Source organism: Cynoglossus semilaevis, chromosome 9 (genome assembly GCF_000523025.1).
Source record: "Cynoglossus semilaevis isolate Cse_v1.0 chromosome 9, Cse_v1.0, whole genome shotgun sequence".
Taxonomy (NCBI): Eukaryota; Metazoa; Chordata; class Actinopteri; order Pleuronectiformes; family Cynoglossidae; genus Cynoglossus; species Cynoglossus semilaevis.
In genome coordinates, this window is record NC_024315.1 from 9593448 (window position 1) to 9607848 (window position 14401).

General features: G+C 39.3%; 2 protein-coding genes, 1 long non-coding RNA gene and 8 other non-coding genes across 11 annotated transcripts in view; 1 reads left to right on the top strand and 10 right to left on the bottom strand.

Annotated features, from left to right (window-relative positions):
* doc2g (double C2-like domains, gamma) overlaps window positions 1-3019 on the bottom strand; it is a 59345-nt gene extending 56326 nt beyond the window's left edge. The window contains exon 1 of the mRNA XM_008317119.3: window positions 2646-3019. The gene's annotated coding sequence lies outside the window, so the exon portion shown is untranslated. The remainder of the gene's footprint in view (window positions 1-2645) is intronic.
* On the bottom strand, window positions 262-343 carry trnas-gcu (transfer RNA serine (anticodon GCU)). The gene has a single exon. It is a non-coding gene; the product is annotated as a tRNA-Ser (tRNA).
* Window positions 622-703, bottom strand: trnas-gcu (transfer RNA serine (anticodon GCU)). The gene has a single exon. It is a non-coding gene; the product is annotated as a tRNA-Ser (tRNA).
* On the bottom strand, window positions 848-929 carry trnas-gcu (transfer RNA serine (anticodon GCU)). Its single transcript has one exon. It is a non-coding gene; the product is annotated as a tRNA-Ser (tRNA).
* trnas-gcu (transfer RNA serine (anticodon GCU)) lies at window positions 1071-1152 on the bottom strand. Its single transcript has one exon. It is a non-coding gene; the product is annotated as a tRNA-Ser (tRNA).
* Window positions 1298-1379, bottom strand: trnas-gcu (transfer RNA serine (anticodon GCU)). Its single transcript has one exon. It is a non-coding gene; the product is annotated as a tRNA-Ser (tRNA).
* On the bottom strand, window positions 1524-1605 carry trnas-gcu (transfer RNA serine (anticodon GCU)). Its single transcript has one exon. It is a non-coding gene; the product is annotated as a tRNA-Ser (tRNA).
* On the bottom strand, window positions 1750-1831 carry trnas-gcu (transfer RNA serine (anticodon GCU)). Its single transcript has one exon. It is a non-coding gene; the product is annotated as a tRNA-Ser (tRNA).
* Window positions 1977-2058, bottom strand: trnas-gcu (transfer RNA serine (anticodon GCU)). Its single transcript has one exon. It is a non-coding gene; the product is annotated as a tRNA-Ser (tRNA).
* A 1514-nt stretch (window positions 3020-4533) lies between the features above and the next one.
* lonrf1 (LON peptidase N-terminal domain and ring finger 1) lies at window positions 4534-10601 on the bottom strand. Its single transcript, XM_008317116.3, has 12 exons — window positions 9862-10601; window positions 8594-8712; window positions 7969-8091; window positions 7088-7258; window positions 6785-6995; window positions 6457-6562; window positions 6252-6366; window positions 6030-6151; window positions 5727-5885; window positions 5384-5546; window positions 5156-5308; window positions 4534-4747 (listed from the first exon to the last, which is right to left on the bottom strand). Exons 1-12 carry the CDS (start codon window positions 10463-10465, stop codon window positions 4589-4591), a joined length of 2205 nt encoding a protein of 734 aa, XP_008315338.1. The 5' UTR covers window positions 10466-10601; the 3' UTR covers window positions 4534-4588.
* A 253-nt stretch (window positions 10602-10854) lies between these two features.
* Window positions 10855-13038, top strand: LOC107989070 (uncharacterized). Its single transcript, XR_001760604.2, has 2 exons — window positions 10855-11227; window positions 12522-13038. It is a non-coding gene; the product is annotated as an uncharacterized LOC107989070 (long non-coding RNA).
* The last annotated feature ends 1363 nt before the right edge of the window (window positions 13039-14401 follow it).

Sequence of the window (14401 nt, forward strand, 5' to 3'; positions counted from 1 at the left end):
GTGAGTAAATACCGAGCGAAAGAAGGTTACATTCCATGAGAATGGGATTCGACCCCATGCGTGCAGAGTACAATGGATTAGCAGTCCATCGCCTTGACCCCTCGGCCACCTCTTCATACTATGAGCACATTTTTTTTGACATTTTTTTTCGGAAATTCTACATTCCATGTTGGCAACAGAGATTGCAAGAAGGATATTTGCAACAATGAAAGTATGCCAATACGCTTGTGAGTAATTACAGAGGAAAAGAAGATTACACGCCGACGAGAATGGGATTCTAACCCATGCGTGCAGAGCACAACGGATTAGCAGTCCATCGCCTTGACCCCTCGGCCACCTCTTCATACTATGAGCACATAAGTGGTGTTCATTGGGCATTGTAGCAATGTGTTACTCAGGATATTATAAAGAAAAAATAAAACTGCTTTTGCTGTTTCCATCTATCCTTCTTCGCTTGACCACTCGGCCACCTCGTCATACTACAAGCACATTTTTTTTGCCTTTTTTTTCGAAAATTCTACATTCCATGTTGGCAACAGAGTTTGCAAAAAGGATATTTGCAACAATGGAAGTACGCCAATATGCTTGTGAGTAAATACAGAGGAAAATAAGATTACATTACGACGAGAATGGGATTCAAACCCAGGCGTGCAGAGCACAATGGAATAGCAGTCCATCGCCTTAACCACTCGGCCACCTCGTCATACTATGACCACATTTTTTTGCCTCTTTTTTCGAAAGTTCTACATTCCATGTTGGCAAAAGAGTTTGCAAGAAGGATATTTGCAACAATGAAAGTATGCCAATACGCTTGTGAGTAAATACAGAGCAAAAGAAGATTACATTCCGACGAGAACGGGATTCGAACCCATGCGGGCAGAGCACAATGGAATAGCAGTCCATCGCCTTACCCACTCGGCCACCTCGTCATGCTATGACCACATTTTTTTGCATTGTTTTTCGAAAGTTCTACATTCCATGTTGGCAACAGAGTTTGCAAAAAGGATATTTGCAACAATGAAAGTAAGCCAATACGCTTGTGAGTAAATACAGAGCAAAAGCAGATTACATTCCGACGATGGGATTCGAACCCATGCGGGCAGAGCACAATGGAATAGCAGTCCATCGCCTTACCCACTCGGCCACCTCGTCATGCTATGAACAAATTTTTTTTACAAATTTATTTGAAAGTTTGACATGGCTTGTTGGCAGCATAGGATGCAAGAAAGACATTTGCAACGATATAAGTACGCCAATACGCTTGTGAGTAAATACAGAGGAAAAGAAGATGCCCCTTCGACGAGAATGGGATTCAAACCCAGGCGTGCAGAGCACAATGGATTAGCAGTCCATCGCCTTACCCACTCGGCCACCTCGTCATGCTATGACCACATTTTTTTGCCTTTTTTTTCGAAAATTCTACATTCCATGTTGGCAACAGAGTTTGCAAAAAGGATATTTGCAACAATGAAAGTACGCCAATACGCTTGTGAGTAAATACAGAGGAAAATAAGATTACATTACGACGAGAATGGGATTCAAACCCAGGCGTGCAGAGCACAATGGAATAGCAGTCCATCGCCTTACCCACTCGGCCACCTCGTCATACTATGACCACATTTTTTTGCATTGTTTTTCGAAAGTTCTACATTCCATGTTGGCAACAGAGATTGCAAGAAGGATATTTGCAACAATGAAAGTACGCCAATACGCTTGTGAGTAATTACAGAGGAAAAGAAGATGCCCCTTCGACGAGAATGGGATTCAAACCCAGGCGTGCAGAGCACAACGGATTAGCAGTCCATCGCCTTAACCACTCGGCCACCTCGTCATACTATGAGCACATTTTTTTTGCCTTTTTTTTCGAAAATTCTACATTCCATGTTGGCAACAGAGATTGCAAGAAGGATCTTTGCAACAATGGAAGTACGCCAATATGCTTGTGAGTAAATACAGAGGAAAATAAGATTACATTACGACGAGAATGGGATTCGAACCCCTGCGTGCAGAGCACAATGGATTAGCAGTCCATCGCCTTACCCACTCGGCCACCTCGTCATGCTATGACCACATTTTTTTGCCTTTTTTTTCGAAAATTCTACATTCCATGTTGGCAACAGAGTTTGCAAGAAGGATATTTGCAACAATGAAAGTACGCCAATACGCTTGTGAGTAAATACAGAGCGAAAGAAGGTTACATTCCATGAGAATGGGATTCGAACACATTCTGTGTCCTCCATTTTGTTATGCTAAATAAAACAATTGGCATTTTTAACATTAAACGTTTCCTACTTTTGAGACAAGTAGGAAACGTGACATAGGCTATATGGTAATTATAGTAATACATTGAAAGGTATTTAAATATCGTAGACATGTGCTCAACATTCTGAAAAACTATGGTTAATAAATTCCAGTCAACAAGAACACAAAAAGCTTTGAATAAATACTGCTCGGACTACTTTTTTTAAACTACAGAATACGTGTTTTACGGATGGCTGGGATGCGTCATGGAGTACGTCATAGTGGTTTAGTAACTTTGGCTTAACTGCTTTGAAGAGCTGTCGTAGTTTGACATAAGTCACTCGGTGTTTAACCTTTAGTTGGTTAAAAAATTCCGTTGTGTTGGTGCAGAAAAGTGAACTTACTTTTTTGCCTACTGAACGTTGGTGTTTCTCTCTGTCTCTCATCTTTGTCTGTCGCCTTTACTTGCAAACTTTTTAAAAAGATCTACGCCACAACGCACCTGTAAATGTTCTGAAGGGGTGGGAGTGCGCGTGCGCGACTCATTAAGTACGTGAGGCAGTGAGGTGTATTTGCAGAGCGCCACATATCGGAAATAATTTCAATAATAATTTTTCCAACAGTGTCTTTTTGATGATAATTTTACTCAAAATCTCAATGATAATTCTATTAATTGCACTGGCCGTGTGACATAGAGGAACGTACTGTACAATAGCTAAGAGGTGCCTATTCATGAGTATAAACACAAGGACTAGAACACCTACACCACCAGCACTTTAATGCTGACAAATGTAGATTTTATGTAGCAGGGAATCATCTGTTTCAACCTGAACATAATGACATGACTGACGAAAACATGAACTAATTGTTCTTATTCTTTCTTTGTAATTGTTGGATGTACGCTGCCTCTGTCAGTAAAATAACTGTCTGTGAATCTGTCCTCTCGTCAGCAAATTGTTTTATTCACAGTAAGTTATTCACTTACTGAACATTTTCATTTTTCATTTATCATGTCTGACTACACTGGTAAAATCCCAGGAGAGTTGTGCTTTTGGAAACAGTGACACCAGAATGTCTGGCACATAACCATTTCACAGTCGAGGCTGTTGTTCTCCAATCTGTTACATATTTCATGGTTAATTATCGGTGTAACCTGAGGAATGAGAAGAACATGACAGGTGTAAAAGAACAAAAATAGACAGTCAAGTCAGAAAAAGGTGCATTTATTAAATTAAAATGTCTGCACAAAACAATAGAAAATAGCAAAAGAAGCTTAGTTTGTTTTTACAAATGATTCACGTGAACAGCCTTTTTAAATACACAATATAAACACACAGTTCCTCAAACTCTAAAAGAGATGACAAAAAAAAAAGTACTTCTTATGACGGCAAAAGGGAAGAGTAACTGTGCTAATGCAGTGTAATATTTTTATATATTTCAAAATGCTGTAAGGCAAAGAGTTTCCTAAGTAAAGCACTGCAGCTGCTCTGGTCCAGGCAGACAGAGCAGCTTTAGATGAAGAATAGTGCTGACCTGGTACTGGAGATACATGTTGTTCTTGTATATTTTGTCATATTTGAGCCTCCCTTGAATCTTTCATACGGACAAGTGGTCAGTTATAGAAATATAGTTCTGTTTATAATAAATTATACTATTTAAATAGTTGAGGGAGTCTGAATATTTGGTTTTGAGCCAATACAAATATCACCATTCAGAATGAAGGTTCACAATCCAGTCACACCTTTAAAGGCTAATGACAGAAGGACTGAATGATGGAGATCTTAACAGCTGTTTACTGTTAGAGACGACAACATGGACGATTTGACCAGGATGACATTAGATGAACAGGCACACAGTGGCCAATCGCAGCACGACACCTTGGAAGTAACTCCAAACCAAATGGAAGAAACACATTATGTATCGCTCTTAGCAGAACAATCTCATGCTGAACCAAAGGCAGCGGCCTTTGTTGTTCACAGTTACTGCAAAAGGTTAACATTTAGGCTTCATGATGTTCAAAAGCTGGAAGAAACAAATACTCTCTCAGTGGGTCCTTTACATTTGCATGTGAAAACTTTTTCACCTTCACAATAACTTGTCCCTTCTACATATCAACATAAAAGTCATAGCTAAAGGCAAATTTAGACATTTTTCTTTAAATAAACAGTGGTGAAGCCCTTGCCTCTTGCCCCATTTCTCGTCCATCCTACTGAATGGGATTTACAAACATAAAAAAAGGGAGCTGGACACTTAAGGATAAATCTGCAGGTGAAATAAGGGTCAGTTTTTTTGTATTGCTCAACCATTGCTCCAACACATTCACAATTGGTTGCACAAGGCGGAAGCTCTAGTTGTTGGGGATGCTCTGCAGATATGTCAGTATGAGCTGGATCTTTACTAGACGTTCTCTGAGGCTGGTCATGGAGAGGACAGAGAGCTGGTATTTTGGGTCGATGGGCAGGACGGCCAGCAGCCACCAGCAGCAGGCAGGACCATTTGGGGTGGCCTAGAGGAGGGGACAGCATGTAAGCCAACTGTTTTTTTTTTTTAAATAACCAATGGAAACATAATCACAAAGATTTGATGAACCATTTCATTAGGTCTTAAGTTGTCAACAAATCAAAAACTGTTTGTTGTGCAAACCAGTTTCGAAACAGGTTGGATTGATTTAGCCTTGACTTATGTGTATGTGTAATATGTATGTATTTTAATAGTCATGTCAAATGTCAATAGATTCTACCCTGTGCTTGTCCTGTGGAGTGGAATCCCTCATCGTTATCCTATATTCAACAGTCAGGAAGTCTACACTATTTAGAATTTTTACTAGAGTCAGAAAATAATTCTAAAGATCAACCTTGAACGATAGTGTTCACATTCTTGGAAAGTGAAATGGACAATGACTGATTGAGTTTACCTGAATATCATCTTCTCGCTCTGGCATGGCTCCAAAGTGCTGCAGAATCTGATTATGAAAGCGGATCTCAAGGTTCTGAAACCAGACCCGGGCCTGCTCGTAGACCGCATCGTGCAGTGTTTGTAAATTCTTCAGCTCATTACTGTCCTCCACCTGAAATAAAACCATGAATGAGAACCACAAAATGCTGTGAAAAGTATCTGCAGGACTATATGCCTTGATTCTTACCCTTGTATCCTCCAGGTGTTTAATATCAGCCGTGCTGTATCCGTCCTTCATTCCTCGTGACAAGACACGGAAGCGCTTTCCTCCAATTGTGTCCACCACTGATCGGCCGTCGTTCAGGAAGTGGACGCTCCTTATGATCAGCATGCAACCATAATCTGCGAACCTGCAGTTTAAATAAAGAAATGGTCATTTTGGAAATATAATTCTGCAGATGTCTAACATAAAATACTTAAATATCAAAATCAAATAAAAGTCTATACCAGTGGTTCACAAAGTGTGTGTGTGTGGGTGGGGCAATCAAATTAATTTTAAATATTTTTTTTCCCTAAAACTTCAGTCTCACCCTTTCTGAGGATCATTTATGCACATCCCAAACTGCCGGGTCCCTGTGTCCATGCAGCGTCGGATCATGAGGCGGTAACGTGGCTCAAAGACATGTAGAGGGCAAGGCACAGTGGGATACGCCATAGTGCACACAAATATAGGCACATTCTTGGTCAGGCTGAGGATGAGAAGTAGAAGTAAAACCAGTGAGACACTCTCAACTCATAAGACTATTGTGTAAGGAGTACATGTGACAACTTAGTGATGAAAACCGTAAAAAAGAAAAGAAAAAAAAGGTGTCACTAATTCGTCGGTTACTTACTCAGAAAGCTCTTTGGTCTCCTCCAGGTGAAACTTTGTTCGTTCAACATATTCTGGATTGAAATATTGTTTGATCAGCTTTTCCAAGACAGTTGTCACCTTGTACTTCCTACACGCCAGGTACTAGAAGTCAAAGATGTCAAACAATGAGTAATAAAGAAAACAACATAGATACATTCCATTGTTATTCTTGAACAAAAAAAACAAATAATGGTTTTCTCACCTCTTTTAAACTTTCCTTACAGAGGGGACAATGTGGTGTGTGGTCCAAGCAGCGTTCTAGGCAGTTCTTACAGAAGCTGTGGCCACATGGTGTTGTCACAGGCTCATAGAACAACCTTTGTTAAAAACGGACATGAGACAATCAACTGGCTGAAGACATTCTAGGTGGTAGGAAAGTCAAATAATGAAAGCAGCAATGTCCTTACCTCATGCAAAGGGAACACTCAAAGTCAACTGGATCCAAGAGATTCTTGGGAACAATTCTGCAGATGTTTGATTTGGCAACCAGCTGTTTAAAACCTGTAGAAAGCCCTGAGCACATTAAGGGAAAGATTTTTACAGGTAAGTGTCATTTCTACCACAGGTATCTGAGCTATAAAGATTAGCAGAACAAAATACACAAGAAAAAATCTTTAAAATCCCTACAGGCCCTAAGAAACGCCACTTGTGGTCCTTTTAGTTACCATATGGGTTAAACTAATATGATAAAAATAAAAAAAAATAAAATGCTGGTAATAAAGTAGTACAACAAACCTTGCTTTTTGTGCTTGATATTTGCACGATCCACAACATGATTTTCCACGTCTGACAAAGACAACTTCCTCTTGAGCAGGCTTCCCTTTTCCTGTGTTCTCAGTTGAGGAGCAGAGAAAACTCTCTTCAGACCTTCTTCTGATTTTAGGCTGTCAACACGTATGGAATGAGCGCGACTCAGAAATTTACCCTCCAGACTTTCGCTGATTTTCTGGATAAAGAGACAAAACAGAATACATTTTATAAACAACAAACAACATAACATTATATCTGTACTTTAAAAAGTTTCATCCTCAATATTACCTGATTGTCAGTGTGCGAGTGTGCGGAGGAAGCTCGGGCCTGGTGTTGCAGTTGGCACTGCATTTCAGCCATGATGGTTTTGCTGCGTACATGAGGTGATGTGCTTTGTGTTGATTCCCTCATGCCCAGCTTGACTTTCTCATCAGCAGTGGAAAGCAGGTCACACAGGATCTTTATAAAAACAATTAAATATGATAAAATATGAAATATGATGTCAGTATTACTTAATTAATTAATTAAATTGTGAGTTGTGACACGTCCTCTGTAAAGGAGGTTAAAGACAAAAGATGCGATAGATGTGTGTGGTCAAATTAATGTTTTGAACCTAAGTATGTAACAATAGGTGACAGCATCAAAAAGACATTTAATATCAACATTTTAGTCCAGGTCAATTAAACTACCTAACCTAGGCTTTGAACTGTGATTTATTTTTTTATTTCACGGCACTGACAGTGACGTGACTTTTTCTATTTTCTACCACTCATGAGTCATTTTCCAGACAGGCTGGCATAAACTGTTTTTCTGTATTTTTATTACATGGGTGCTAAAAAGTTATTTTGAGCCTTATTAAGCCTGATTTAAGGGAGCCTAAACATAACATGATGTTCCTGGCAGCATGCTGAATTCTCAGCATCAGAAGGTTCACACGGTGGATAAGAATAAACAGAGGTGTCAAAACAACCGACCCAAAATTATTGGGTTACATTTTTTTACATACTAATTACTTTACAAGCAGAGTCACAGGGTGGAATTAACGGTTCATAATTTCATCTTGGACCTCCCTGATAGATGATGAATGATGTGTGCTGAACTAAATGAAACTTTAATTTTAGATCAACATGGTTGATGTTCTGTTTTCTTTGATTATATTTGTTTCTTACCTTTTCAACTTGTCTCTTAGCTGAAAGGAAATCCTCATCCACAGCCAAACACCGGAGAAATACTCGGAGAGATTCATCCATGTTGCCCATTTCATGAAGCACCATAGCATTCTTGTACAAAGCCTAACCGAACAAGGTAGAGAAACAGACAAAATGTTACATTTACATGTGTTACATACCTTGGTTTAGCATAATCCAAAGACATAAACAATACACTGCTGCATTATTTCATATTTATGTGTATATATATCACATCATTAAGTTCATTAACATGTCAATTGATACAAACAGCTAGACAAAACAGGATATGCCAGGTTACACCATGTCTCACAGTTGATGAAAATCCAATTATCATTGAGCCATTTGAGAAGAATCACTTCATGTACCCAGAGCTAATGGTTCTTGATGAAACCTAAATTGTACCTCCTTTGGTACAGCAGCCAGGGCTAACAATATCAGACTAAGTTGCAGTAAGTTGCAAACATGCTGTAAAATCCTTGGGGGTAGTGAATGTGTCCTCTTTATATCTTGTTTTTTGTTTTTACTTTTAATAAATGAATTATGTTTACAAATATGTTTTTTGGAATAGACACCTTCACCTGTGAAGGACCTGTGAGTAACTTACTTCTGCAGAACAGTTGAAACTGGAACAAAACTCTGTGTCCTCCAGAGCTAGATCGTACTGTTTGAGACCCATGTATGCCTCTGCACGGGATAGACGTGCTACCACTACCATGTCTGGATCTGCAAGACATTTGAAAATACAAACATAAAAGGGCATATCCTTACTAATAATTAATTTAAAAGAGGTAAATTATATTATATATTTATATTTTTTGGTGTGTCGATAATTATCAGTAAGCAGGGGCAGGAATTTTAAGTTGGTATGTGTCAACCTAAGTGATTACTTAACAATGGAAGTCTTTACTGGACTGCAGTGTTTAAGTAACATGGGTCATCTGGCCATTAAATCACTTGACCCAAATACTGTGGACGGTTCCATACGGTCAAACATCATCAGGGTCAAGAACAAAATGTTTAGTGCTAGTTAGGAACATTTTCTTTGAACACGTATGTTATACTGTGAAATCTGCTTACTCTAATGATAGTGAACCAGGAAAATCGGAAAAACAAACAAACAAAACATTTTGAAATACTGTACATGGGAGTACAGACATTAATTGTGTTCATCTTTTTTGCATATAGTTATCTTACATAATGCTCAATTTTATTTCTTCCATCTTCTGTTTTCATTATTTGTCCACAAAATGGGGGGTTAACACTCATTTGCAGAACAAAATAAATGTATTGATTAAAAGTGACAGAATGAATCTGAGAATCAGAGCCGCTATCGAAGTATTAGCGTACTATTTAAACCAATATACAGTACATTTCTGTCATAAATTATGTTATTACGAGTGATTTTACCTTACGCATGTATTAAACATATTTCTCAGTGCATATTGCCAGTGTATTTCTTCTGAGCTACTTCAACAGCATATCGGCATGAACATGATTTTGCAGCAATATTTCAAATGGGTACTAAAGTATTGTTACAAAACTGATACGCACTTCCGTTATGTTACAAAACTAATTAAACAAAATATGTCACGACCTGCCTTATGCAATTTGCGGTAAGTGCGCATGCTCCTCGTGTATACTTTCGTAAGCAGGAGGTCGAGGCTTGTTACGTACACTGCTGACAGTGAAACTGAGAGAAAGACGTTGAAACGACACATTTGAAATACTTGTGAAACGCCGATGTCCCCTAGCATTTTATAGTTAGTTTTTCAAATTCTTAACAGTTAACGTTGTCTATGGGGACCGTGTAAAAATACACTCAAGTGGCCCAGGAACGGCCCCTTTAAGAGGTTATTTAAGGTTAGCACTCACCGCTGCTGTTGGTGACATCCGTCGCTAGCGACACAGCCTCCTGGTAGCACTCTCTCCTGCACAGCTCGCCCACTTGGCTAAGTGTTTTAGACATTTTCAGTTCCTCTGGAAACCATTTCTCTAACAATCCGCTCAGAATCACGTTGACTCTATTCTCCTTTAAGTGCACACTCTCCCCACACAGTCTACACCTGGAGAGTAGCCTTTGCTGTATACACCGTTTACAGTACGAGTGTCCACACGCCACAGTCACTGCTTCACCAACGAAGCAGTGACAGTTGGGACAGTCAAACACGTCCCCAGGGTCGCTGTCCCGGTTGTGTCCCGATGGGGCATCTGCTCCGACCACTTTTCTTTTAAAGTTACGAAGAATACAGTCCACGAAAGTGCCCAGGTCCTCAGGTCGTACGGGTCCATAGTGCATAGCTGCTAAAAACCAGTCAATAGCATCTTTCAGTGAGTCCTGTGATGCTAATACATTAGCTTTCTTTAATATAAGAGGATAGTAGTCGACCTCGTCCGGTCCGTTATCTGAGTCAGCTTGGCCGAAGAAGAAGCTGCTTCTCCCCTCGGCGGTGTCCTCCATTTGCAACTGGAGCGACATTGTTACCTCTAAAACCTAAAAAAAATACTGTATGTTTCTCCTGCGTCTAATTTCTCCGTATGGAGTCATATCTAGCAGCGTGCTGCCAGTACAGTAAACCGAATTTACTACTGGCATCCATTTGTTACATAAAAACACAGCCACGTGATTACATCCCAGTGTGGTGATTGGTCCAAACGCCGAGGTTACAAAACACGAGTTACAAAGTTTCGTAACTACGGAAAGGACGTAGTGTTTAGCCAAGGGAACTGTGCTTCACCGGAAAAAGAAACAGTTGAGTGCGGCGCCTGCTTTCAAAACTTGGAATATTGTCTCTACAATACCTTTATCTATCGTTATCCGTGGCCCCATATAAATACATATAAATACATGAAAAATGCATACTTTAGTATTTTTAATCGATATAAAATAATAAAAAACCCTACCAATCTTACCAGTGAAAGAAAGTATTGCCTTGTAGCGGTACAGTAAACGGGGATGGGTAAGGTATGTTTAGCAATTAATACATACGCTGAAAAGCAGTGCAGAGCTAAAGAAATTTGTTTTTATCGCTTAACTGAAATGAAAGGATCAACATTATAAAAATATTTCTGAAGTACCATATAGCGCCTAACTGCTTTGTCCCTACAACAGGCGAGAAGCATCCACTAGATGGCAGTGTTCTATAGTGTATGAAGACATGACCCACTCTTGTTTGAGCTGCGATATTTGTCATGCATTAATGCGTCCTGAGTGCAAGAGTGACGCAAACTGACTATTACGGTGAGGTTAATACCATGATAATAATACATTTCCATTAACACTGTGACTTGTAATGTCCTTTCTGTCTACGGCTGTCATGTTAGTATTTTCTTTTAAATTTACAACAAAACTCAGCCATTTGAACACCTGTATCGTCATACTCTGGATGGTATTCATAATCTGCATTCACTGACCTAATATCCTAGAAGAACTCAAACAGATAGACTTGTTCTACAAATGTTTGCTTTCAGACGTTGGAATTCCTGGACCATTGAGATATATTTGTGAAATGACAAGAGACAAACTGTGACTAACCCTTCTTTTCATGTCTATGTTGACGGTCTAACTACAGTCGTATGATGATTACATACCATTTTGGTTGCCATAACATTACTACAAGCCATCTAATGGAACATGCCAGTACACACTGAGATACATGACCCAGTGTTCCCCTCAGATATTTGCCATGTAAGTGGGATTTCTTGTGAGGAGACACGTACCCACTAGTCATGCTAGGGGTCACTTTTGTAATCTGATTGAAGAATGTAACCAGAATGCAGGTGGTTAGTTTAAATGGTCTTATTTTGATCACTTGGTCTGGTATTTAAAAAATAAAAAACAAAAAAACGTGTCTGCAGTTTAGAATCTTTTGATAAACGCTTGACCAACTGACAAAAACAACGTGCGCACACACACAAATATGCAAGTGTTCACACACAGTCACATTATTTATCAATGTGGGAAAGCTTCCACACTTGATTCTCAAACAACAGTACAGGAATGTGTGGCTGATGCTGACGTTGGGGAAGCCTTATCTAGCACTGCATAATCTCCATGAGGTGTTTGCATTCCGAGCAGAAGTACATACACATGTGCATATACGAAAAAACACAGCAGCAGTTAAATGTAGGACACTACCAAAAAAAGGAGAGAAAATTCTGTTCGTTTAAGAAATGTTATGTTATTTATTCTAAAAGAACTGCATTAGGTAAAGAAAACAAATATGGTTTTGGATGAGGTTTGGATGCTCTTACATTGAGCGTTTTGTGCTTTTTAGCTACCTTCAAAGTTTATTTCTCATGGCTAACTAAATGGGCTAACATTGTTTTTTTTCCCCCGCAACTTTATAGGGCATGGGAAAATATGTTAAATTCTGTTCTTTTTTGCCATTTTCATTTCCTAATTTTTCTTTTTTCAAATAACTAATCTATTGTGTACGTATGTATCTGGACAATTTAAAAATGATGTACTTTCTAGATTATCCCTCAAATTTAAGTTATGTTTTATCCCTCTTCTCTTCTCATTGCTACCCCAGACCAGATGTGGTACAATGGACCCCATTGTCTTCTGCTCTTCAAAACGGTTATGTAAGAACAAGACAAGGAGTGAGATCACCCTGGACCAGGCCAGTTCAAACCCGCCCGCATGCAGCTCATGGTTCGATGCTCTGATCCTGGGTTTAGTGGTGGAAGAAGACGGCTGCGGTGAGGATGACATGCATGTAAGAAGAGCAGGGAAATCCTCAGTTAATTCACACCGTGGATCTGACAAGATGTCAGCCTCTAGAACAGCCTGTAGTGTTGAAGGACGCCTGGACAACTTACAAAAGCAAATCTCCCCCCAAAAATCCCATATATCTTTGGTCTGAAAAGAAGTATGTGTATTGTTTGTGGTAGCATCATCAGACACACAGTTTATTTTATCTCCATATATTTAATAGTGCAGTTTGATTAACCTGTACAGAATAATATTACTAAAAAAGATAAAACATTTGTTTTCTTTTCTGTAACACAACCGCTTAACATTTACAATAAAATAAAATAAAATGATATGATACAAAAACAAAACTATATCTGAGGTATAAATATATTTGTTTTAAATTAACTGCCATCGCCATGCGTTACTATCGGACAGGGACACGGTTAAAGTTACTGACAATGATGTGAAAAGGATTTTAATGAGTTAATCGCACATTTCTACACGTTGAAGTCGAGCCCTCAGATAATGAATGTTACGATTGAGGGTCGACTTAAAGAAGAACGGACGTATTTTAAACACTGACACGACGGAACAGAGACAGAAGCATACGCAGAGATACATGTCCTTCTGTTGAAATCACACAATCACACACACACACACACAATCTGACCCCCTGTTTACAGTAAAACCTGTAAATGCTCCACCTTTATAAAAGGACCATTTTTCTCCACTTCCTCCTGTGTATCATAGGGCTCACCAGAGGTTCCTATTGCAGTTTTTTCATTGCAATACTTTCTGCTCTTGTACATTTACACCTTTATAAAATTGATATTCCTCTTGTTATACTTCTAATTATAAGTGTGGTCCAGTCTATGTTGACTCCAACGTCTGTGCTCAGAACAAAACTCTCTCTAACTTTTCCCCAAGAGTGAGGAAATTCTAAATTAAAAATAGTTCTTGTAGTTTTTTATTCCTTTGGTCCAACAAATCAGATTCTATCATTTTCACACATCTCCACTGGTTGATCACTGTGGCCGGCAATGTCCTACCAGGAAAAACTAAAATACTTCTTTGATAAAGTCACATGACGTGTTAGTTATGTTCTTATTGGTGGAATGAGACATTTATCACTTGTAAAGTGTGTTTTGAAAATGAGTCCTTTTTTACTTTAATTATTGCTTTCCCTTTGGTGAGCCAGCCACCGCATTCATCTGTCACTGCCTTCATTTACTACAATCTACAACTGACCTCCTGCCATCCCACCACTTCTCCTCCAGTATTCAGCCCCTGTGCAGATGGTTGCAACAGGACACGATACGACTACGGAGCCTCCATCCACATCAATCGGGCGCAAGAGAATTCAATGTTTAAACGGAGCAGCTGAATACCACTATGATCGCTGTAGTAAATATGCCAGGCCTGTATGTGGAGCTGTGTCCCCCATCCACTGTTAAAAAGAGGTGACTGGAGTAAGAGGTTACAGAGAGGCGGGGCCTAACTGCATTCAGGAACTTCATATACAGAGAGGATGCAGTTCTTCACCCCAAAACTTTGGTATCAATCAAATGCGATGCTGAATCTGCATCATTGCTCCAGGATCCGTAGTCGTATTGTTGCCGTGTGAACACCACCTCAGTCTCTGTACTGACACCACGTTTACATCTTCTTTCACTTTTCAGATTCATCAGTCAAATAACAACTATATCCTGTTCATTC